At 44.3% G+C, this 25,383-nt stretch overlaps 2 protein-coding genes across 4 annotated transcripts; one reads left to right on the plus strand and one right to left on the minus strand.

Annotated features, from left to right (window-relative positions):
• The first annotated feature begins 2,469 nt into the window (after positions 1-2,469).
• Positions 2,470-11,233, plus strand: chrna2b (cholinergic receptor, nicotinic, alpha 2b (neuronal)). The gene is made up of 6 exons (XM_047021408.1): positions 2,470-3,278; positions 6,374-6,525; positions 7,532-7,576; positions 7,942-8,051; positions 9,023-10,220; positions 10,512-11,233. Exons 1-6 carry the CDS (start codon positions 3,215-3,217, stop codon positions 10,635-10,637), a joined length of 1,695 nt encoding a protein of 564 aa, XP_046877364.1. The 5' UTR covers positions 2,470-3,214; the 3' UTR covers positions 10,638-11,233.
• A 175-nt stretch (positions 11,234-11,408) lies between these two features.
• ptk2bb (protein tyrosine kinase 2 beta, b) lies at positions 11,409-24,030 on the minus strand. 3 transcript variants are annotated; one of them, XM_047021405.1, is made up of 31 exons: positions 23,879-24,030; positions 20,485-20,730; positions 19,625-19,803; positions 19,203-19,290; positions 18,864-18,943; positions 18,618-18,680; positions 18,454-18,508; positions 18,140-18,280; positions 17,919-17,993; positions 17,603-17,704; positions 17,329-17,446; positions 17,091-17,127; positions 16,845-16,876; positions 16,622-16,666; positions 16,411-16,508; positions 16,018-16,099; positions 15,669-15,769; positions 15,392-15,507; positions 15,142-15,242; positions 14,938-15,027; positions 14,620-14,824; positions 14,348-14,465; positions 14,162-14,218; positions 13,900-14,022; positions 13,650-13,796; positions 13,407-13,442; positions 13,217-13,241; positions 13,033-13,067; positions 12,811-12,945; positions 12,534-12,614; positions 11,409-12,083 (listed from the first exon to the last, which is right to left on the minus strand). In XM_047021405.1, exons 2-31 carry the CDS (start codon positions 20,692-20,694, stop codon positions 11,862-11,864), a joined length of 2,997 nt encoding a protein of 998 aa, XP_046877361.1. In that variant the 5' UTR covers positions 20,695-20,730; positions 23,879-24,030; the 3' UTR covers positions 11,409-11,861. The 3 variants fall into 3 exon arrangements, with proteins under 3 accessions (XP_046877361.1, XP_046877362.1, XP_046877363.1); XM_047021406.1 differs by lacking the exon at positions 23,879-24,030 and adding an exon at positions 23,733-23,771; XM_047021407.1 differs by lacking the exon at positions 23,879-24,030 and adding an exon at positions 21,792-21,950.
• Positions 24,031-25,383: the final 1,353 nt, after the last annotated feature.

Here is a 25,383-nt window from a genome sequence, read left to right on the forward strand (position 1 = left end):
AAGGCTTCCACCTAATTATCTTAATCAGGCCTTCTCCGGGTTTCCAACAATGAGAGTCAAGGAGGAAACTGTCTTCAGCTTCCTCTTCTGAAAGCCTCAGCAGCAGCCAGGGAAAATGTGGGGTTGGTTTTGATGTTTCTTTTTTTAAGAATGCCCTGGACACTGTTTAAATAAACTCTTCAATCCCCCCTCCTCTTTTTCCTTCCTTGTCTCCTCACTTCTTCCCTCCATTTCTTCCTTTCTGAGCCACTAACCGTCAGCTATGTGAACTGAGAACCAGCGTCCCTGCCATGCCTCCTGTCCATGAAGTGAAACAGAATACTGGCTAGCAAGGATCTGACTGGATTTACTGGGCCACTACACCTGCGTCTTCTCCTTGTCTCTGTCCCCAGTTCCCACAACCACCTAGCTCACCCCGTTTCCTCTACCTCTCCACCCCCTCCCCCTCTTCCTCCTCCTTCCCCTTCTAATGCCGGCTGTTTGCTCTTTCGTTCCCAGAATCAAAGAGGAGTCGCTGGCCTTTGAAGGCATGCTCCGTGCAGCTGCAGACATTGCCAGCAGGCTGGAAGTCTCCTCACAGGCCTTGCATGCCTCCTTCACCAGGCAGCTGAAAGACAAACATGTTGTCCTCCATCGTTAAGGAGGAGACCCCAGGGCAACAGCACCATGCAAAACATCTAACAGTATTTGGCTCAGACTGGCCGATAATCCACCTCTGTCTGTGACTCTCCCCAGAACAGCCCTTGATTTTCCGGAAACCTGCAGGTTTTGTTCAAATGTGCTGCGGATTGTTCGATTTAATGGATCTTGAGTGGATAGACAGGGAAGTCTATCTCCCCAAGGGTGGGGGAGGGATTTATAATAGTTTTAAGACCATATGACAGGAACTCTAGTTCTCAAGTGTGCAGTGCTCTCTACAGTGGCTACCCATGTGTGAGGAAAAGCTATTGTTGTTAACAAACGCAGGCTATGTTTTTCTGTTTCGGTGCAATACAACAGAGAAGCTCATTCTGCACAGCATATATTAAAAGTAAGAGTGTATTTCAAAACACACTTTCCATCAATATTTTATTCCTGGAAAGATCAAATAACATGTATACATTATAATTGTGTTGGTTTGTCTGAACGAAACAGCATGTTGCATGTTGTATTCTGTTGTGTTGTTAGCTATCAGAATTGCAATAGCATGGAACTTTTGTGTCTGCCACACAAAGAGCTGAACGTGTCTGGGTCTGACTGTCCTGGTTCAAGGGCGAGACTGGAGGCTGGGAAAAAACTCTGGGGCTGCTTTTTTGGAGAAGATTTCCCTTTTATAGAACAAAGAAAGGTTATTGGGGCCAGAGGGGCAGGGGGTGCAGGGGGAATGTGGGGCCTCTCAAGGTGTCACTAGACTTTGTTCAGATGGGTTACTTTATTTAGATAAGGTTACACAAGGAAGCTTGAGAGAAGCTTGAGTGAAGCTCAGAGAAAACGGTGGTGCTCGAGAGAAGAGGGCAGGATCTGCAAGACTTTCTTCTTTGACCCCTGAAAGGTCAACACAGGATAATGATGCATCTCTTTCTCATCACTACAGGGGTGGGGGACATGTGACTCCTGGCAACTTGATTCATGCAAGGAAACCCTGTGTATGAGTATCAACTTGAGGATATCTTTAGTAGTTCCTCTTCTTCATCAGTGGGCTTGGTGTTTGCATAACATCACTGAATGGAACAAAATTGGATTTTCACCGAAAGTGCATATTTAGTACAGGCCTGTACACACTTAATATGACAAAGTGTTTAGACTGTTGTGATAAGTGTGATATATGTATCTACATTTACTGTCTTGTTTGAATGTGAAGTATACTATATCAACTGGCAAGTATAGTGTTTTAAAGGTAGCAAATAAAAACGCATGGCAAAACAAATAACTACATTTCAAGTGTGGTACTATTTATAAATGGTGAAACTGTTATTAGATACATTCTTTTGTCAAAGAATAACCGAAGAAATATTTTCACCTGTTCTGCTCTTTAGCTGCACTTGATAGTAACAGCAGAAATGTTGTCTTATTGGTGAGATTCCCTTTTATTTAAGAAAATTCCTGCTAACATGTTATGCTCATTGAACGATTGATGAAGTAGCCTATCTTTGATAAAGTAAAATGCATAAAATAGGCCATTTCTAATTCTGGAAGTCTTGAACGAAATAATCAGACATTCATTTAATCAAAACCATGGTATTAATTATTTAATTATATGAACTTTCAGATTTTTAACCCTGTGGGAACGAGGTAGATACCCTACCTTGTAGAGTAGAACACGCTTTAGGCTACTGAAATACTAATATATTTGTCAGCCTAATTTGTTAGGGGACTTCAGTTTCGTTTAAGTCCCTCCTTTATCGTCCCCATCCAATGGGCAGAGGAATGACCGCAAAGTGGGCTGCGCTGCGCTGACAGTCAGAGAAGGAGGGAGGACTGGTCGCGATACATTCTGTTTCTCTTTTTTATAGATCAGGGCGGATGGTTTTGAGCAGGTCGTTTTGGAAAAAAGACAACTGAAACTAGTTAAAATCTAACGAAATTACACTTTTGGATCAATTAAACGTTGTCGGCGAGTGAGCAGATGCCAGAATGAAGGTTGTAAAAAGGATGCGTAAAAGTTACAACCGTGCGTAACTAGTGCGCGCGATGCGTAAATGCTGGTAATATTATCAACTGTGGATTCCGTTATTGTGACGCATTTAAACTTTACAATTTGTGAGTACACTTCTCAGTCTATGAAGCATCAGAATCTAAATTCAGATGCATATTCATTGCGGACCATGTAAGCGCGTTTCTGATTCAACCCCTCCAAATATGATAACTCTGTAGGTCTCTCTGACGATCGAATTTGGATACAAAACCCACTCATCGAAAAAAGTTTTATTTGTGATCTATACCGATACCTTTTAACTTCAAATCTATTCCGTCAATTATGCAATTTAGTAGTCACTAAAGCCATCGGGTATGCAGTCAAAGAACGTCACACTCCCCCGCCCATGATCAGAGAGAATATCAAATCTGGTTGTGTCAAACTGTCCTCATGCCTTTTCTGCGAAGATGATGACACAAGAGACTGCATTCAAAGCGACCGCAATATTTTCACCCGTCACGGTTTCAAGATAACCTTTTCAAGTGGACGACCCAATGCCCATGTCAAATAATAGTTTTTAGCTGTTTTGCTTGGACAAATATGGAACGCGGAATCAACCACCTGTTTTCAGTGAGGACAACCATTGTCTGGTGCTTCTTCTTATGTGAGTCAAGTATGTGAGTCAAGTAAGTTCGGTTTACGTTTTCTTTTGGCTTAAACTGAACCTCATTAAGGTAGGTTTGAACAAAATGAAACAATTACAATTTGTGCTGACCTGCTTTACGTTAGAAACGTAGCCTTTAGGCTGAATAGTTTATTATCATATTGGGATTTCCCACTTTCAACCACCTGTCATTAGCCTACTATCATTATTAGCCTACTCATGCACTGCTGTATGCCGAAGTCCATAGTGTCTGAACTAAAATAAACATACCTGTCTAATGGACCTCAATGCTGATCGATGTGTTTGACTACTGCATAAATGCAGAACTTAAGCTCAAATTCCCTATTATTGACTGCTTTTACTATTTATCAATTAACTTTTAGCTGAGGGTTTCGGTTGCTCATCGATGCTTTTCTGTGGGCAACTGTGAAGCCTTTTGATTTCATTTATAGTAGGCTAGTGTCCTGCCTGCGCATATGCTACAGGTGTGTTTTCCGCTTCCCAGCCCACACACGCATGTGGATCTTAAAGACGCGGACAGTGAGCTCTGCCTTCATCCGTATTGTTTGACAAGACAATAACGGTATTCACGGTCTGACGGGTAGCCTATATATTAGAACGCTGCAATTGACAACTTGCTTGTCATGTGAATTTTTTTGATGGATTTCCGACAGTCGAATTCTGACAGTAGCACGATTGGCCCAAGGAGTTGCTGACTCGGGCAGGGCTACACTCCTGGGCAGCTTTTCCGCCCGAGGCACAATCGCCTTGCCAAGCAGCTTGGGTACTGTCCAAGATTCAAGCCTGGCACTGAGGTGTCATCTCGTTTTGGATCTTCAGTGAAAGAGGGCTTTGATCTGAGACGCTGGAGGGGTTTCTGTCAAGCCTCGCATCTGCCCTTGTCTTCTGCGCCTTCCCAGACGGACGAGCAGATGCGCATATGGACGGCTATGACGCCGTCCAAAATATATGCTCCCTCTATGGACGGCACTCTGAACAGCATCGCCGTCCGTCCATCCATGCAAAGATCAGCAGCCATCGCCGTCAGTCTATGGACGTCCATAACGCAAAAAAATTTTTTTAGCTGCCTCTCACCGAGCGTCAAGCGCGCACATAATTGTGGTCCATACGTGGTACATTGCCGGTGGAGAGCGCGTGCAGAAAACGACCGAGATGTACTTTACGACAGTTCTGTAGTGCATAATAATCAATTGTGATGTTTCCAGTGGTAATTAGATTTTTTTTCTACTCATTAGGACCAGTCTTCTCTTAATGTGTAACATGTTAAAACAGGCCAAACGTTCTACTCACCAAATAAACCAAACCCTTCACCTGATGTTTTCTCCTCCATTATAGTGGTAGCATTTAAATAAAGGTATTTTTCCAAGGACATATATTGTTTAAACTTTTATAAATTGTGTTTTGGTGTCCATGGAAGTTTACTGTGGTGTCAAACATAATGCTCCACCTGTAATGTAAGCAATACAAATATAATCATGAACTGAGCCCCAAATAGAGGGGCCATGTAGAAGAAGAGTTAAGCTTTCCATGCAGATTTTTCTGGGCCTCATCAAGGACCCTCAATCATTTTCCCTTTCATGTCATTTATGATGCCCCTGTCCCATGCCCTCCTTCACAGGGCTGGCAGGTTTACTTTAGAGGTGATAAAGGCTTGCAGAGATGGCCCTCAAATCCTTGTCTCACCACTTGGTAATGGTGCAGTCCTGAGGGTGTGTAGCCAGCCAGATGCAGCCAATCAGAGGCGTCGTTTCAGCACCCTTACCCATTGCACACCCCATTAGGTAGTGCTGTGCCACACTTTTACACCATCCAATTGCACCTCAGATATTTGATTTTTGGTGCTGAAGTCTGGGAAGCCCAAACGGGCCCCTCAGTGAAGTTGCAGAGTATGGCATTGCTCTGTTGCATTGCTTTTAGTAAAGCAGTGGTCAAGGCAATGTCTGCCATCGATATTACCATATAAGTATCAGTAGGGAAACCTCCATGGATTCAGTTTATCCAGATTATATATAAATTAGCATCAGTCTCCACAAGATTTTCATAATCATAGCCAGACCTTTGAAGTTTTGAGTTCTCTGGGAAGAACACATACACTCAGCTGACTGAAATTTTGAGATGTGATGTGTCATCCCCCACTTGTGCCTGTAAGTACGGTGTCAGGGTTAATGGCAACATGTTTTAGGCGTCACCGACTGACAGCTGGCAGCTGTAACAATAGATGTGTTGCAGTCGGAGTTTTACCCAGCATCCTTCACTCTGGTGGATTATCTCACCTCCAGTTAGCAGCTGTAAGTAATGATGTGTGTAATTGATTACATTGATGAAGGACTCAACGGTTATCCTCAGGAGAGGGACTTCCTGTCTGGAACGCTCTATTCATTCAGCGTGACGATAATGAGATCAGAGTGTCAGCTTGTCCTGGAGTCTGTCTAGACTCCCAACTCCGAGTCAATTAGATTAAGCCTCTCCCCCAACGAAGGAGACACGCCACACATCCATACTAACAACTCTACGGTCACCTATCACATCTTCTTTAAATGCACAGGAAGTCTGCTGCTTCCACTTCCTGCCATTCTACTTCCTCCTACTCTACTTTGTCAATTCCACTTCATTGTGTTCGACCTCCTCCTACTGACAGTATATTCTACTGGTTTCTATTCTATTTCCTCCAATTCTACTTCCTTCCTCTCCTGCTACTGTACTCCCTGTTCTGTTCCCATGTCTGTTATTATATCAAACCATCTTTTTTTTTATCAATTTATTTTCCATTTGGTCCATTTCCTTCTTCATCTTTTTAACCCCTCGTGTATAGGATCAATCAGTGTCTGGTCACGAAGGCCAGCAGAATTCACATCAGAAAACATGACCAATCAAGACCTGTAGAAGCTCACATCTTACCAAAATAGAAATAGTGCCAATAGCAAACATAAATGACTCCACTACAGAGATTTGTCACATTGTAGCCTTCACATGCCCATTAGTCCATACATTCACCTACTGTTCATATTGGGGTACAGACATCAACACGATTCTTTATGACAAACTGACTCGTTTGTCTTTTCTGGCCCCTGCAGTCTTCTGCCATGAGAAGACCCACTCCCATGCTGAGGATGAGCTTTTCAAGAAGCTCTTTGTCCGTTACAACAAGTGGTCCAGACCTGTGCCAAACATATCTGACGTGGTCATCGTCAAGTTTGGCCTCTCCATCGCACAACTGATTGATGTGGTAAGCAGAGCGCCTGCTTTCTTCACAAAGAAACATATTTTCTGATTATGTGACACATTAGCACTTACTTGATTGGAAAAGTAAATCTTAAAACAAGTGCTTATGTACACCATATTAACCATTTCAATTGAAATTATATGAATAGATTCAAATGAAAACATTTCATGTCCCAATTTTTTAGGGTTAGGGTTATATTATTCCAATTGTATTTCACTAAACATGACAAGATCATAAGTGCCTGTATGAGGCATATGTAAAATGAACCTAGCAAGCACTAAACAATTTAAACTGTAGAGGTTTATCCACAGCTACTGCTAATATGCTCCACTGTAGTCCAAAGTAGCTACACATCCACACACTGTTCTGCACATCCTTACAGTTATTAACAACTGGAGCCAGGACAGCAGCTGTGAAGGATGTACAAGTGACCCGTGAACTGAATTGATCAGTTTACAGAATGATCAATCAATAATGTTGGGTGGGAGGTCATAGTTTAGTTTTTGTTTATTTTTTTCTCTCCAGATTTTCCATGGTACCTGCTGCTGGAGTGGTTTATTATAGTTCATACATTTATACAGTATATTATACATTTTATGTGATTCTCAGCCTTGGGCACAAATAGTAGTACTGCAGGTAATCCTTTCTATATGGACCAGCCAAAAAACAACCTTAAAATAATTTAAAGGGTTATGCAACCTTTGACCCTGTCTGATGGCATGCTTTTCTTCAGCGAACATTGCTGTTCATCAGTTTATTAAAGTGAAGTATGCTGCAAGCTATGTGTGGGACAGCCTTGACCTTCCTAAAGACCTCAGCAGATCTGCCTGGACTGAACCCAGTATTCAGACTGACTCAGCTTTTTTGTCTACAAACTTCTTTTATCTTTCTTTCCCCATCTTGTTAACACTTGCTGATGTTGCTCAGGTATTGCTTCCTGTCTCCCTCTCTCTGCCTGTCTCTCTTTCCCTTTTCTCTCTGTTCCTTCCACTCTTTCCCTCCTCTGCAGGATGAGAAAAACCAGATGATGACAACCAATGTCTGGCTGAAGCAGGTAAGCAAAGAAGCAGATACTTTTAAGTGTTCTCAAACTCTAGCATTACCCAGTGTGGGCCTTTGATGTGTCCGTAGAGAAAAGGGGCCAGAGGCTATACAGAATAACCACAGGATGAGAGAAGATTCAAAGACACAAAGGGCTGGACGCCCTTTTAAAATCGTACTTATCATCTAAGAACAGAATGTCTTGGCCTAATTCTTTCCTTTCCTCAGTGCTTATGAAAGGACAGTTCTCATTGTGTTCTCTAGGTTTAGGCTGGATCACAGGAAAGATACCTGAGGAAATCTGTGAAGCACTTTGTGATATCACTTGTAGAAAGGGATATACTGTACACTGATAAACATGTATTTGATTTTCTTCAGGAGTGGAATGACTACAAGCTTCGCTGGAGACCCTCAGATTATGACAATGTGACGTCTATTAGAGTTCCGTCTGAACTCATCTGGGTTCCTGACATTGTTCTCTACAACAAGTGAGCAACAATAACCATTTATTTTTAAGAATTCCACAGGTTTTCACAACATCTGTTGAAACTAAACTTGACTGAAGAGGAAAAATTGAATTGTTGTCAGTGTCGTAAAACGTCAGTGTCCTCTAGTAGGTCCCCAACAGTGTTGCCTGATGTAATGAGAAGTTTGGCGATACCTCCCTCTAGTGGCTAGTGGCAGTACTGGCCAATGCCTCTGAGCTGCTGCATCGCGTTACAATGACACCAAAGTAAACCAAGCCTGATCAAAGTAAACTCAACTTGCTTTGAGGGAAAAGGCTACTTCTGTCTTAAAAGAAAAGGAGGTACGAGGCTGTTAACAATCTGCTGATTTAGTCTTAATCACTGAAACCACTAATCCAATCTCCTATAGTTGATTACAATGTAAGCCAGTCATTGGCAACTTCTTCCCAAGAATAAATTATTCCTTCCCGGAAAAATACAGTTTTAATGATGGAGTTCCACATCATCAGGCTTGTATAATGACTAGCAGTGACTGCAATGAAAACGGTGTAAAAGAAAGATGAGATGATAAAACCCATTATGTCTCAGGCTGCAGCTACAGTATTATCAGCATTCAGCTGAGGAATGAGGATTTGCAGGGTGCTTCCCAGAGGAGGTAAATTAAATCGGCCCTAGAGAAGATGTCCCGGGGAGATTGCTATGGAAGATAATAACTCTTCTCTGATTGGTTGGTGGTATTTCACACCCAGGTTTATGTTCACTTGACTAACTGTTGAGTTTTAGGCAAGACGAACAGCGTGTTGTTTTATGATCCATTTAGGATTAATTTAGTCGAGGAGAAAATAGGATACAGCCCTATGCAATTTTACGTTTGGCTCAGAAATTGTGTGTAGTGACATGAGAGACACAATTTTTCACCAAGTGTGGTTGTATTGAAAGTTGGCCATACGACTTTGTTTCCCAGCTAACTGAATGTTGTGCTTCCCTTATAGTGCGGATGGTGAGTTTGCAGTGACCCACATGACTAAGGCTCATCTCTTCTATAACGGCAGAGTCCTCTGGGTTCCTCCGGCCATCTACAAGTCCTCCTGCTCCATCGACGTCACCTTCTTCCCTTTCGACCAGCAGAACTGCAAGATGAAGTTCGGTTCATGGACCTACGACAAGGCTAAGATTGACCTGGAGAAGATCGAGGACACAGTGGACCTCAATAACTACTGGGAGAGTGGCGAATGGGCCATCATCAACGCCGTGGGAAGGTACAACACCAAGAAGTATGACTGCTGCCACGAGATCTACCCGGACATCACCTACTTCTTCATCATCAGGAGACTGCCTCTGTTCTACACCATCAACCTCATCATCCCCTGCCTGCTCATCTCCTGTCTCACCGTGCTGGTCTTCTACCTGCCCTCCGACTGCGGGGAGAAGATCACCCTCTGCATCTCCGTCCTCCTCTCCCTCACCGTGTTCCTCCTCCTCATCACCGAGATCATCCCCTCCACCTCGCTGGTCATCCCCCTCATCGGGGAGTACCTCCTCTTCACCATGATCTTCGTCACCCTCAGCATCGTCATCACCGTCTTCGTCCTCAACGTGCACCACCGCTCTCCGAGCACACACCAGATGCCGCCTTGGGTCCACACCGTGTTCCTGGACCTCATCCCACGCTGGCTCTTCATGAGGAGGCCGGCGCCGGACGGCCGGCGCCGCAGGTTGCTGCTTCTCCAGCAGGGGGCGACGGTGGCCAGGCAGCAGGGAGCTCGGAGCCTCGCCACGCACAGACACACGGGCCCCTGTCTGAGCACCTCGGCCAGCTGGCTGCAGGACGGCGACATGGCGGGCGATCCCCAGAGGCCTCGCTACGAGGACCTGGAGCTGGGGACGCTGTCCTCGTACTTCTCTTTCCGCCCGCCGTCGCCCAGGCCCCCTGGCTCCACCCCCCCGCCGCAGCCCAACCTCGCCGCGCCTCAGGGTCGTCCGGATGCAGGAGGGGTCGGAGGCGGCGGAGTGGCCAATAGGAAGGTGGCGGGTGGAGGAGGAGGCAGGGTGAATGTGGTCCGGCGGGCGACAAAGGTGGATAAGGTGGCTTCAGATGTGGCGTTCCCTCTCAGTCCCAGTGTGCTGCGAGCGCTGGAGGGGGTCCACTACATCGCCGACCACCTGAGAGCAGAGGATGCTGACTTCAGTGTGAGTGTTATACTTTTATCCATTTCGCTGGGGCTTTTATTTCAAGTGGCTTGGTTGGTTGATTAACATTGACCACTAGATCATATCAGACTACACCACTGCTTTTGAGTTACGTTCTGAGGAGGGAACCTCACTGGACAGACAATAAACTAGACCTATCAGGAGAGAGATGAGATGGACATTTCTTTATAAGACAAAGCAAAGCCTCATGTATCACACTGCATCCTCCCGGTATTGGGCAATCCTTCACGTTTTCTCTCTCATTCCTTTTGTGCCCTCTCTCCTCTCCAGGTGAAGGAGGACTGGAAGTATGTTGCCATGGTGATAGACCGCATCTTCCTGTGGATGTTTATCATCGTGTGTCTGCTGGGTACCATCGGCCTGTTCCTGCCCCCATGGCTGGCCGGCATGATTTAGCCACCCCTGTGTGCGCTCTCAGCAAGCAGCAAAATGACTGGTGCTGCCCAAGAGCGCCGGGCTGTTACTGCTTCAACTCTGAAGTGGGAAGCAGCTGACTTCCAGGGGAGGTCATCTGGGGTTCGTCATTTCTGCTTTTCACCTTCAGAGGGTAGGGAGCATGTAGGGACTCAAGGGGAGAGCAGGTGGGAACTCTGAATGCTTTATGGACAACAGCTTTTCTAAAGGACAGAGACGGTTCCTCCTGCTCTCTTTTCCCCTGATACTGCTGCCAAACAATACCAAGCATATTTTTTGAATGACTTGTCATGTAGTACAATAAATATAATTATACAGAGAACCACATTCAGAATTTACTGAAAGCATTTTTGGCTATAGGAGGTATTGGTTAAAATAAGTGATGGTATCTGTTCCACAAGGGTCACAAATTGGTCTTGCCATCTTCCTTGTCTGATAGCCCTGAATGCACTTCAATTAACACATGCACACTTGAGTGTAGCTAAGATGATAGGATACATTCTACAGTTCAACAAACACAGCCTTTGAGTAAGATCAGAAATGTAGTCAACACTATGAATGAGACCCGACTGGTTAAGTGGCTGAGCAAGGCTTCTGTGATATTATCATATTAAACATTTAATGTTTTTGGTTTCATACATTTTAATATATGCCAAATGATCAGGAATAAAGGTTTTTGACATTATTGACAAAACATACTTTGAGAGGAACATAAAAAATATGTTGACATAATATTATATCTCATAGCATACATAAGATCTCATTTATCACATTTATTTTCTTTCAACAGTCTCAACAAAGTCATGGCACAAAAAAAAGTTGTCATATGAACTTAGTAGTAGAGTAGAAGGCTACCCACTCCAACTATTTAGTACATTTATTATTTAACAATTTAGCTTTATACCACTTTAAAACCCCCGTTTTATAAAACAACAAATGTTTAAAGACTCCAAGTGAAAAAAAGTATTGTTTTGGTCAACATTAGCATCTTTGGCAACCAAACATTTTGGAGAGACTTCCTGTCCTCCTCCAACAATCTCAGTCACAACTTTGGTCTAACAGACACACCTTTGCAGGAGTCTATAGTCAAGGAGGCACGTCACACCAACTACAACATGTCCACTCAGTCTTCAACATGCATGTGTGTCCCCTGCGGCCACACAATACATCCAGGACCCTCAAGAGACCAGACCCCGGTGAAGTCCATTAGGAGGCCTCGGGTTTGGGCTTGGCCAGGTTGGCCCTGACCCTGGCCTGGTCGACGGCATCCAGCATGTTCTTGCCGTCCATGGCCAGCGTGTGTGCGGCGGACAGCAGCTGCTTCTTACACTCCTCCTTCAGAGAGGTGATGGCGTTCTGCTGCGCCAGGCGCATCTTACTGATGACCTCCGCCATGTCGTGGTTCAGGAGCTTCTGAGTGCCTTCAATCTAAAGAGGGTGGAATGGAGGGGAGGAGGGAAAGGAGAGGGAGGTGGGGAGGAGAGCAGGGGGAAAAGAGGAGGGAGGTGGGGAGGAGAGCAGGGGGAAAGGGGAGGGAGGTAGGGAGGAGAGCAGGGGGGAAAGGGGAGGGAGGTGGGGAGGAGAGCAGGGGGGAAAGGAGAGGGAGGTGGGGAGGACAGCAGGGGGAAAGGGGAGGGAGGTGGGGAGGAGAGCAGGGGGGAAAGGGGAGGGAGGTAGGGAGGAGAGCAGGGGGGAAAGGGGAGGGAGGGGAAGGATAAGGAGAGTTGAGGAAGGGCTCAGATGACTGGCTTATTTATTTATTACTCTACATCAGTAACTTCTTATATTTCTGTAAAAGAGTATCTTTATTGCAGCTTTTTCCAATACAAAGTCACAATGAAAACACTTTCTATTTTCTTCATAGAGGAGGAAAACTACCTCAGTTTTGATGGAATCATGTAAGGTGGGTAGAATCTCATCCACATTGCGAATCAAATCCCGTAGGCTAAGTCCTACAGACTGAAATGCAAGAAAAGACAGTTACTTCTAGCATGTTACCACATGACACTGCTAAAGGAAAATTACCCAAATTCTAATAAGCTTTCTTGTCAAGAACTCAGACATTACCTTCACAGTAGCATTAGTACCGTATAACCCAGCCCTGACATGTTCCTACAATACAACACATAAAGAGACAGCAGAGTCCAGCCTGTACCTTCACAACAGAGATGTAGTTCTCAGGCTGTAGAGTGCCAATGTCATTCTTCAGCTGCACCACTACCTTGACCAGCTCCATGACTGACTGATACACCTTGTCCTCAGAGCGGTCCAGTTCAGCTGTGGGGGCCGCCTGAGGGAGAGAGGGGAGGGGGATAGAGAGACCCTGGGATCGAACTGATGATCAGCGGATACAGGAAGTGTGTGTGTTTGTGCTTACCTGAGCGGTTAGTCGAGGAGGCTTGTCTGGAGGAGCTGAGTTCAGACAGGAGCGACATAGTGAAGGACAGAGAGGGAGACTTTCACTAACACAGAGGCTCAGGATATTCTATTGGTACTGTACATGAGCCGTGTTATACTGCTGTTTAACACATGTCATAATGTAAACTCTGGAGAACACTCACCATGAACATTCTCCGGCACTGGCATCTAGGAACAAAGAAACCAAAAGTGACTATAATGATTCAAACTCAGAAAACCTGTGTGTAACAAGTGGAGCGACACACTATACAGACACAGACACATAGACAGACAGACAGACAGACAGACAGACTGACAGAGGGATGGAGACGTGGACAGACAGAGAGAACCTACCTCTGGACTGTTCACTATATTGGAGCCCATGGGATCCTGAAAAGAAACAGGCAGGTTCACAAACTGACCTCCTTCTTAAACACCTCTTCCTAGGCTGACGAAGAACAACATGTGGGCAAGAGAGAGGGAGAGAGAGAGAGAGAGAGAGAGAGAGAGAGAGAGAGAGAGAGAGAGAGAGAGAGAGAGAGAGAGAGAGAGAGAGTGGGTGGGAGAAATGTTGAGGGCCAACAGTGTGTTACCCACCAGTAGTTTCTCCTCCTTCTCCAGCCACTTGTTGTCCTCCTTCATGTCCTTTTTCTGCTGGAGGAGTGTGCTCTGCAGGAGGTCTCTGTCACTCTGCCACAGGCGCTGGGCCTCCTCCTTGGTGGGCACCACAATGAAGTCCCTCTCCTAGAGGACACACACACCACACGTGACGTTATATTGCCTGTTTGTACTGTATATTATATACAGTGTACTATATAAATGTATGCATGTGCATGCGTATGCATACCCCCATACTGCGTCGTCGGGGAGACAACTTTGGGACCATCAAGCTGTTGGTGGAGTCCAGAGGAGACTGGTAGTCACATGGGCTGGCCAGGTCTGGAGAGCTGGCACACAACGCCTCGTTCAGCTGGCCAACACACAAACAACACACAAACACACACACACACACACACACACACACACATGAACATGCTGGCCAACAAGAAAGAGAGAGAGAGAGTGCAGTGGGACAGGGAGAGTAAGGACAGCTACAGGAGGTTCTGTACCTCAATGTGCAGGCCAAAGCTGGCTTGCTTCCCGAAGCGCCCTGGCATCCTCGAAGGCTGAGGGGAAACACACACACACATATTGAAACAATGACGTATACATGCATCATGTAAAAGATTACCCTCAGTACCCTCAGTACTGTAGACTGGTGTGTTTTTGATCTAGAGACAGAAGCATGTTGCAACCTTAGGAGGAGGTTCACTGATGGTGAACTTGGGTTCAAAGAGCTTGGTGGTGCGCGCTCCTCTGGCTCTGTCCCTTAGTCTCTCCACCTCCTCCTCTTTCTCCATCTTATGTACGTCACTAGAACATTGCACACACAAATCATATACAGCATCAAGGTCACCCAAAAAAAGAAAGTTTAAGTTGATTCATCTCAAGCAAATCATACCTATACGGGTATATCAAGTAAGCAACCAACCAATGAATCAATAAACAACTAGTGTGTGGTCAGTACCTTATCTTGACCACCAGCTCAGTGAAGGTGGGTCGTTCCTGGGGGTCGTAGGACCAGCAGCGGGTCATAAGGGAGTAGAGGGCGGGGGGGCACTCCTCTGGTTTGGGCAGCCTGATGCCCTGTTCCAGCTGGTTGATCACATCCCTGTTCTCTAGCCAGAAGAATGGCTGCTTCCCACGGCTTATGATCTCCCACAGGCACACCGCTGTGGGAGGGACGAGAAAACAAGGGGAACCATGAATCCTACTCACTGCATCCTCAGTCTTGTCACGCTTCATCTTGTCAGGGTTAGCCTACAGCTTACTGCTCCACACTTACCAAACATCCAGACATCACTAGCCGATGTGAAGCGTCTGAAGTTGATTGATTCAGGAGCCATCCATTTGATCGGCAGTCTAGTTACTGAAGCTGTGAGAATGACACCAGATAAAAAGTCATTTCTAGTCATCTATGTGTGTATACAACAGAATCTTCCAGTGCACTTTGCTCCATCGATGGTGCAACGTCATTATCAATGTTTACCTTTGTAGTACTCCTCTTGCTCTATGTATCTGGAGAGACCAAAGTCACCGAGCTTCACACAGTCTGGAGCGGCCACCAGAATGTTGCGCACTGCAATATCTCTGTCACAACACAATACACACACAAACAAAGTAAAAACATTGAGGCACCAGACGGAGGAATTTATGACATCTCCATGTACCTTGTCATTTATTTCTAAATGATCATTCTTTTGTTGTTGTTTTTTGTAGGGTTAAAGGTTCGGTCCTACCTGTGCACCATGTTGACCCCCCCCAGGTAGACCAGGGCTTTACAGATCTGGAGACAGTACAGGACCAGGGTCACGTTGGTCAGATTCTGCTCGTTCTGGGCCAGGTAGTTCCCCAGCTGGTGGCAACAAACATAGCAGACAGACAATTAACTGCTTATATTTCCATTTCAATTACTGAAATGTAAAAGCATAATAGTGCAACCAGGGCAAACTACAATGTCCCTAGAGACATCCCAGAAGTATCTTCCTCCCTTAGAACCACCTGTCAGTCACCCACCTCTCCATGTTGGTAGAGCTCCATGACGATCCACACTGGGTCTGATTCTATGATTCCAATGAGCTTGACGATGTTGGGGTGGTCCAAGTTCTTCATGATCACTGGCGCACGAGCAAATAGAATCAAAGATCTGGTAAACAGTCACAACCTCAGAGAAAATCGTCTTACATCGTAATAGTGAAGACTAAAGAGTGATAGGTGGGCATTATTGGATTTACACTGTTCAGAGCTGAATATATGTAATAACGCAAAACAATGTAGAATGTTGTATGATTCACTCATGGACATTCTATGAGAGAATTAATATAGATTATTCCAAATGTTCAGTCGTGTTATATGGTGTCAGCACCTGCTTCACTCATGAATTTCTCCATGACGTCAGGAGAACAGTCTTTACAGGTCTTCACAGCCACACTGACCCTGTCTCCACTCTGGTTCAGGGACACACAAGTCAACATCATGAAAATCAATCATATTGTAGAATATAATATAGAACTAATAGTGTCAATAACGTTACAATATCACTTCTGATGCTGTAACAGTGCAATCCCCTCTGTGTTCCTTTCATAAAAAGAACCATATTCTACTTAGAACTCATTAGAAATGTTAAAAGCGTCCAAGGAAAGCATAAGCAGGCAAAAAAGAAGATAATCACAAAAGACAACACAACAGATATCACCTGGAAAGTGTTACCATGTCTGCATCTTTACTGTAAGATAATCAGAGATGGATACTTCCTTGCCTGCTTTTTGTAAACGCCATCGTAGACCTCTCCAAAAAACCCGGAGCCAAGAATTCGCCCGAGGACTATGTTCTCTCTTTCAATCCCGTATTTCACCGCTGAACACAAGCAGGATCCATTTTCATAATGAGGCCTCACATAACGTTCATTACAAATTAAGACTGAAAAACATGTATTTTCAAACCCCAGTAGAAAGTAAAACTCCACTCACCAGACTTTGGCCTCTCCTCCATAATCTCACAATAAATATCAGATCCTATATAAAATTAAATAAAAAATGTGCATTCAGTTATGGAAAATACAACTATGTCGTCATAATAAGAGTGGAATTGACCTTACTGTGTCTAACACCAATTATGCTTTTGATGATGCACTGATGTAGTAGTGTTTATGTATTTTTAGATTTTTGTATTCAAAAAGAAAAGCTGACTCACCCATACTGTATCTGAAGTTCTCTGTGTCCTTTCTGCTCCAATGAGGGGGGGGGGGGGGGGGGGGGGGGTTGTGGGAGGGGGAGAGCGGGGGAGGAAAAGAGACAGGATAAGAGGATATGGGAGGGAGAGGGAGTGGGGGGTGAGACAAGAGATCTACATAGCTCACAGCTACGTAAATGTCCTAACAACAAGTAAATGCTAAACTTGAGTTACGCTTGGAAAAGAAAGCAGAGCTAATTAGCTTACGTAGTTGGAATTGCAGGTAGAGAACTTCTTTGGGTATCTATGGATGACAAAACAGATGTCTGGTTAATACACAGACTTTATGGTTCCTGTTCTTCTTCTTCTGTTCCTTCTGTTATCAGCATCAAGGAGGATATGTAGTACAAGGAGAGCAGTAGATACATAGACATGAGAAGGCAAGACCAGGAAGTAAAGCATCTCTACAGACTGAGATGCAGCCCATCAGCCAAAAACCTCCTACCTTTGTTTGTTCTGGAGATGAACGTGTCATCCTTGCCGCTTTCCAAGCGGCAGTATGCGTCAATGAGGTCAACCATGTTCTCAGCCATGGCAAAAGTGGCCACGTTGATGGACAGGGACTAATGAAAAAAGAAAAAAAAAAACATTTGTACGCTACCTGGGATAGATTGTATCGGCTCAGGCACCCCTAGACCTGAGGCCGGTAACATAAGCATGTCAGTGCACCGGGATAAGAATTTAGAATATAGATGGCAGATGGAAGCTCCAGTTCTTACTTGTCTGACTCCCTCTATGTCCAAGGTGATGAGGGCTTTGCCATCGGTCTGAGGTAAGTGTTTGATGTTTTTGATTTGATTAAAGTCAGCAATACACACAGGCTGAGGAGAAAAACAATAACAGACATAGGTTATTACCATAGGTTTCATTACAAACTTGCATTAATTTCACTGTTATGAGACAAAGGAATCAATAGTTATTTCATCAAGACACGTTTTTGCTATTGATAATGCAAAAATATTGAGAGAAAGGTTAGGATTTTAAACTGGTAGTACTGTGGTATGGTGACCACAGTGGGGAGCCAGACAGACATACTGCTGAATCTTTCTGGGTGCGCTGGCGAATTCCCTTGGCTCTGATCACCAGCTCCACAGACAGACTCCAGCCTTGCTGTGAAACAATATCAAATATATGATAATCACATGAACAGAGATTATTATCCATACAAATACTATATACATGTGGAAGTAAAACACATCCTAGAGTTTGTTCTAGTCGTTCTGAATGCCAGAAAATGGGCAAAAGAAAAAGCTCACCACTAGCTCACAGGGAAAGACCTCCTCGTCGACATTGACAAATTGGATCAAGGTTTCAAAGAACTTGATCATGCAGTCCTCCTCCTTCAGCGTGGCGTACTGTTGGAACGTCTGCTGGATGAGCCTCCTCAGCGCTCTGGGCTGCCAGGAGGAGCATCAACACCAGTCAGACACCAGAGCTTCTGGACACCTTGGAGCTGGATCAACTCAGCTCTCGCATTGAGGGATTTGTTGAAATCATGTAGCCTACTTTGTGCAGTGTGTTTGACCAACTAAAGTCTGTGCACAGATTAAAGTCAGAGATTCAGGGGTACCTTCATGCTGTCTATCAGCCCTTTAGGGAAAAAGAGGTCCAGCCCCACCTCCTTCCTGCATGGTCACAAAGAACACATTAAGAGACTCCCTTATGTTTCACAACCAAAACAAAATATGACCATTTTAGTTCAGTTGAATTCAGTTGAAAATAAACCAAACTTACTCCAGCAGCTCAAAGTTGGACTTCTTTTCAAGACCTTTCGCGTTCATGTCTTTATAAAACCTCCTGAGAGGATTGAGTGAAAAGACAGCGTGAACACAGACCAACATTAAGACTAACAACATTTGTTGCTTGAAAAATGTGAGGGAATTCAAACGTGGTCCAGTTTCTGTGTGTATGTGTGTGTCATATCTGTTTACACGACGACCAGGCCGGGGTAAAGTATTCAGAAAGAAAGCAGCTCCTCACCTGATCTCCAGACAGCCTAGCTGCAAGGCCATCCCATCACTCACTTTACTGGCATGGTACTGCATGTAGTCACTACGCACCTAACAGAACACACAGACAACAGGGAGAATGTATTTAATAATATTGATTGTTATCTAATGTCAGCTGTTTTTATGCAGATGTTTTTCTCTTTTTTGTCACTGTGTACAATGCTCCTAAACCCTGTTCCTGGAGGTGTTGGTGTTGGAAAGAAAACCAACAGAAGGGTTGCTCTCCAGGAACAGGGTTGGAGTGTAAACCAACAAGAGGATGGCTCTCTAGGAGCAGACTTGGAGAGTCCTTGTCTAGCATGTTGCTCACCTGTTGGTAGAAGTAGAGCAAAGTGGTCCTGTCCTCTTTAAACTTCTCCAGGAAATTATCTGGGATATAGCGCACCCGCAGGTCATACCTACAGCACAGCAAGGGAAACGGGTGAAACACAAACAGCAGTCAGGTCATTTTCTATTTCTGTACTTGTGGAAGTACAGTATTTGGATTCTCAAAAGTCCGATGTTTCTTGGAAACCTTCCAGACTTCAACATAAACATGGACAGAATTCCAGGAAAGACAAGTGCAAACAGGTATCCACGTACACAGAAGGTGTAATCATAAACATGATAATGAACAACCCCCTCATCTTCCTGCTTTCTTACCTCCATCTCTCTCACTTGCAGTCTGCCTCCTGCCTCCCTCCCTTCTCCCTTTCACCTTGTCCCTCCTCCCTCCCTGTCCGTCTCTCTCACCTCCACTCTGCCTCAACATGGTGACTTTCATAGCGTTGCTCCACCTCGGCCACGGTCAGATCATGGTGGAGCCAGTGCAGCTCCTCGGACTTCAGGTGCTTCAGCAGGAGGCCATAGCAGTTCCTGTACTGGATGTTGGGCCCCAGTCGACCGCTGTTCAGAATAGACTGGATAATAGCCTAGTGGAAAGGACAAGAGTAACAGGAGTCTTTAGTTGAGGTTTAGTTATGTTTCGTTTCATTTGGTATGTATTCATAATATTGTAACTCTTTTGAAATCATGCTTTTTGGTTTCCAAAGTGGATTTTGTCTTATTTGTCAGTTACTCTAGCGAATTACAGGAGTCACAAGCATGAGTCATTGCAGGAGTCACAAACTAGATTATTAACCCTCATCAGAATGACTACGGCAAGGTGAGGAATTAGCCTAGGTTCCCCAAAACCTTACAAGATAATCTGTCATCCAATGCCTCAAAAGATTGCTTAATGTTACTGAGTTCAGAGGACTAATGTGAGCTGTGAGTATATTCTAAGCAGAAAACCCTTAGGGTGCTATCTGGGAAGCTATGATTGGTTTGCACTAATGCACACAACTCAAAACATCAGCACATTCCAAACTCTTTCAAGTACACAGCTCAAATGTAATAGGACTAAAGATAGAGATAAAAGTACCATGAAACCCCCAAACATAGAAGAAACAGATCTGGGTCTTCAGCCCAGATGAGACAGACGAGATAGAAAGGAGCGAAAACAGAAAGATATGGACAAAAAGAGAACAGAATGAGAGAGAGTGAGAGAAAGATAGAGACAGCATATCAGTACACCATCATATAGATGATTAAGAACAATATCTGCCCCTCACCCTAATCTGCCAGGAGCTGTCACACTTGACCAGTTTAAAGTTCTTGCCCAGGTTGCTGCTTGTGGTGAAGCAGACTTTAAGGATCTTGACTGGCCCTCCATTCCCAGCGATGGCTGCGTTCTCTGGGCTCGGTTCTGGCCCGTTGTGGCCTGGGCTGGGTACCTTCCAGGACAGTGTTCTGGTGTCTCCTGACATGACCTCGTACATCATCAAGGCAGGGAGAACAACATCATACCCACATCATTCCTGAGGAGGAGGAAGACATGCTGTTGTAGACATTGTTGAGAATCTCATGATCCCCACAGAGTTTGACGCTCTGGTTTGTTGCTGACTTCAAAGGAGGTAGTCTAGTATGAAGCAGTGGGCAATCTGTCAGTTTAGCATGACGCCCCTCCTCTCTGTTTGGATGTCTGGGAAAACCTTGAAAACTTGTATGTATTGATCATCAGAAAAAACTGACTAACAATGAATGGTTTGTTGTGATGCCATAACTTGAGGTAATGTTAATTGCTGATGAACAGCAGTCATTCCTGTTTTTAGATTTGTTGCTGTGTTGAATGTGCTGTTGCCAAAAAAAATCTCTGGAATTCAAAATTCAGAGGAACACTTCAGATCCCCCTGATCCAGGGTGTTGGTGTATTACTCCCAGTGCAGTCAATTCACAGATGTACAGATTACATTCCTGCCTCAGAGTACATGTAACGGCCTGTGTAGGAGTCACAAGACAACAATGCGTCAACGTTTTTTTAAATGATGGGACTCAAATCTTGAGAGACACAGCCTCTGTATTTCTTCATGCAAACAGACACAATTTCACTAAACATAGCGTACATGTTATTGCCAAGTCATTGAACTAGCTGTTGTACACAATTTCCACTTCGGCCATACGTGACATGAAACTTACCACTGACAGCAACAACAATTACAGAACTACACGTTGACACTGCACAATAAAACCAGATACAAAACTTTGAGGTGTGCGCGTTTTTACACTTGTCACAACACTTCATTACATGCTTTACCTCAGCCTTCAGCCTCAGTTTTCTTCACACTGTATTTAATAGTGAAAGTGAGTTTTGAGCCAAACCCATGTTGGCTCAGCCTACTGCGTCTCAATCTTCCTCATCTTCATAACAAACTTACTCTAACAGTCTAAAAGTGAAAATGTGCCCTGTACACTTCACACATCTTACGCAAACCACAACATGAAACTTCAGCACCTTCTCATTATCTCAAGACAAAGCCAAGATTATGACTTGTGAATAACATGTCTAGTTACACAAGAAGACAAAGCTAAAGTACCTTACCTGTCAAACATGCAGGTCGCAAAACATGTCACGTTCAATAAAGTAACAAACCTCAAAATGTCTTGTGTAAGTGTATGTGTGACATGGCAGGTTCCTCATATGAACATAGCCCTCGGTCATGGGGCTGGATTGTCTGAGGAGAGCTTTGTGTCAAAGTCTGCTATATTCTCAGGCTTCCTGATGGTACTGTTTTGCTAGCCTGAGGCTGTGAATTCCTCACCCTGAGCGTGTGTGTGTGTTGTGTGTGTGTGTGTTTGTGTGCGCGTGAGCTTGTGAGTGTATTTGCGTGGCCGTGTGTGTTTAAAAATACAAGTATGTCTCCTCAAAGATGCTTATGTAACACACATTCCAGAATTCCATTTTTATAAACATCGATGTTGAAACAAACTTCATAAGATTATTGTCTTCTACCTACAGAGAAACTGGGAGTTAAAACATGTTACTTTAAATATTGCTACTTGTTTCTAGTACGAGTCTTTGCAATTTCATGCAAAAGGGTATATACAGTTTCTTTTCCACCATATTTCAAATCATTGAGTAGGCTAACATCTCAGCCCTGTGTCCAGGCCCCATTACAAGTGTGTGAGACTTGACCTCTGGGGCAATCATCTTTAGAAAGCAAACACCAGGACCTGAGCACTATGTGCACAAATACAAGGTAAAGACAAAGATGGGGGAAGGGGGGAGTCTGATTGGTCAGGAGGATGTGAGTGAGAGCATGAAGAAGTAAGATATCCTGGCTACATCTGAAAATTGAAACCATGGCTGGAGATTACCATCATTTGCTCTTTTGGCCTATAGCATGATTGTCAGAAATGTTCCTTAAAATGACTCAAGACACAAAAATTGTGTAGTAGGCTAGGTTATGTTTCTGTGAAGAAAGTGACGGTCAAACATAGACTCCATTACAAAACGCAAGATTCATGAACTCATTTAGGCCACTTTGATTCTTAACCAACGATTCAGCTCAGTGAGTCTAATTAAGATCGTTGTTGGTGATATGTTTCTTTATTCTGACTGCATTCACGACCCCAAACCCTTCATAATGAACTTTACAGGTTACATGCTTGTGCATCCAACACGCCCGTCATGCCGACACTGGAGTTGTTATGGCAACTGTTCCACTTTGAAGATTTCTTATCTCGGGTCTGAGTAGGATCTGAGAGCGGAGTGGTTTTGCCAGAGACAGCCTACAACAGAGCATGTCTGATTATGCAACCTCTCCTTTTTGTACCAGCTTATCTGTTGATATTATTATTTATTACAATGTCTACGCTTATGACGTTTTCAAATAAACGTCTAACTACTAAACATTCCTTACCTTCATTCTAGGGAGCTTATAAGCTCGTTTGATAGTTTCCACATCTCTCTGGGGTGAGAACAATTTACCTTAGACTGACAGTTACTACGGCAATCGGTGAACGATAAGTAGAGCATGACAAGAGGTGTGATGACAGATGAAAATGAATATAGGCTAGTTCAACTTCCCTTTTCTATCTACCCCTTTTATTATGGTAAGAACATCCATCTTTTTCTGAGAAAAGTGGGGGTGATTGTTGCGTTTAGTTGGAAGCAAGTATTGCATGCAATGCCCTTGGCTTTGGAATGTGGCCCAACAATTCCACCTGCACAGACTTGCTATGATAATGAAGAAGCCTGTAAGTACGACACTCAAAAGCTACTTCGCACAATGCTAAATCAAACATTATTCCAGGTCAAATATGATAAATAATTGACGCAGCTCAGGTATGCTACCTCTGTAGCCCAACCCTTTACATTCCTGAAAATAAACTTAAACTACTGCTGCCACGTTAATTTGGCAGGACGTTTGCGAGAGTAGCCTATACATAAGCTACGTGTATTTTAAAACTCTGAAAACCCATACTGTTGTCAACCATAAAAGTAAACGTAGGCTATACGAAAGAAGTCGTAATAGGCTACCTTCCCAGCTGCATCCGTCCCGGCTGCTAGCTCTACCTCCTCGATCATGGGCGATTCACATAAAGTTGTTAACATTCGTGATGTTTATTTCTGCAAATGTTTCTCTAACATTTCTAACATTTCACAAACAAATGGTGTGGCCATACCTTAAAGGAGGGCCTTTCCCTCACGAATATGTGAACAAAAGTGTATTCCTTGTGGTCTTACTCGTTTAAAAGGCCTGACCGTTGTTTTACTCGAAGGTGCAAAGCAGGTATTTGAAAAGCCACTCCTTGTCCTTAAGCGTGTGGTGTAGACACATGTAGCATGTCTATTTCCTTATTACGCTGTTACAGTGCTCAGGCCAGGGTACGCTCGCTTCAACTCCATGTAACACATAGCATTGCCTCCAGTCAGAAATTAGACTGAACGGTCCATTATGTTTATTTGAGACGAAATTAACACATTAACCCCAAATACCAAGTGCTTTAGGTCTTAACATGGGCATTAGGCTGTATGACTGTAGATAATGTTAAACTGATTAAAACTTTTTTTCTGGGATTGCATTAAACGAATTAGATACAATTGATTATTGATATGGTGACAATGAAACACCCAAGATAAGAGGTGAGGGTTTACAGTGTGGCTGGACTAGACAGGCCTACTGGACATCCCATCACAACTCCCCACAAGTCCAGTGCCAGCGGCGAGCTTGAGATAAGCAAAGCTGTCAGGAAGGCCAACCGATCATACAGCTGGCTGGGGCCATTCAGGATCTACCCAGATGTTGAGGTGCATATTATCGGTCAGGTGGGGACGCTGAAGTTAGGTGTCTCCAAAACACCTAGTGGTCAAGGAGCAAAGACCGGTCTTAACTTTCCTGTCTCATAAACCCATTTGTTGTCAGAGAGACCACGTTGAATGAAGTTGATACTACTGCCTCAGGCCAATGTTGTATGAGTATGACTAATGTGAACATTACACTTTTTGAAAGTTGTGCAAAAAAACAAAAAATACCACATTAGTCTGTATCCTAGTGATAAGGTTTTGGTGTACGCTGAGATTCATATGGTTTCTGAACACTAGAGGGCGCCACAGACCGGAATCTGCCAGATCTTCCTCACTTCCTTTACTAGTTGGTTTTTGAACTTTCTTCTCCAAAGTTTCACTTTCTAGACATCGAGAATGAGCCTTTTTGGTCCAGAATATATTCCCTTTGTCCAATTGCCAGGGGTGATGGAGGGCTGGAATACTGCTACCACATTGTGGTGGTGATTCTAATTGGAATAGCTTTGTAGAGAAATGACAGCTGTTTGAGAGTTCATGTCTGGGGCAGGAGCAGGCCTGACCAGGCCAGCCCTTCCCCCTCCCCTCTGCTCCAGGAGCTGAAAACACCTCACCCCATCATGCTCCAGGAGGGCACAGTGTCAGGGATGGTTATCCACAACAGGTGCCCAAGATATGGTATTCCAACGAGATGACTGTGCCAGTCCCATTTAAAGCTTTTGGCCCTGATGAGTTCAGCATTCAGGCATACAGGCATACTTCTACTGGTATCTCAAGCTCTTTTATATCTGGGGTGTGTGTGTGTGTGTGCGTGTGTGTGTGTGTGTGTGGGGGGGGGGGGGGGTCCTCAAGCTGTTTGAGGAGCTGAAAGATGAATAACAAAGAT

This window comes from Hypomesus transpacificus, chromosome 6, assembly GCF_021917145.1.
Source record: "Hypomesus transpacificus isolate Combined female chromosome 6, fHypTra1, whole genome shotgun sequence".
Lineage (NCBI taxonomy): Eukaryota > Metazoa > Chordata > Actinopteri > Osmeriformes > Osmeridae > Hypomesus > Hypomesus transpacificus.

Excerpts from the sequence above, each read along its gene's own strand:
- chrna2b (XM_047021408.1), top strand. The coding sequence starts at position 3,215 with ATGGAACGCGGAATCAACCACCTGTTTTCAGTGAGGACAACCATTGTC. Across the intron at positions 3,279-6,373 it reads TGTCTGGTGCTTCTTCTTAT|TCTTCTGCCATGAGAAGACC; the intron begins GTGAGTCAAGTA and ends TGGCCCCTGCAG. Across the intron at positions 8,052-9,022 it reads GACATTGTTCTCTACAACAA|TGCGGATGGTGAGTTTGCAG; the intron begins GTGAGCAACAAT and ends CTTCCCTTATAG.
- ptk2bb (XM_047021405.1), bottom strand. The coding sequence starts at position 20,694 with ATGATGTACGAGGTCATGTCAGGAGACACCAGAACACTGTCCTGGAAG. Across the intron at positions 18,944-19,202 it reads TGCTCTACTTCTACCAACAG|GTGCGTAGTGACTACATGCA; the intron begins GTGAGCAACATG and ends GTGTTCTGTTAG. Across the intron at positions 13,443-13,649 it reads AGAAGGAGGAGAAACTACTG|GATCCCATGGGCTCCAATAT; the intron begins GTGGGTAACACA and ends GTTTCTTTTCAG.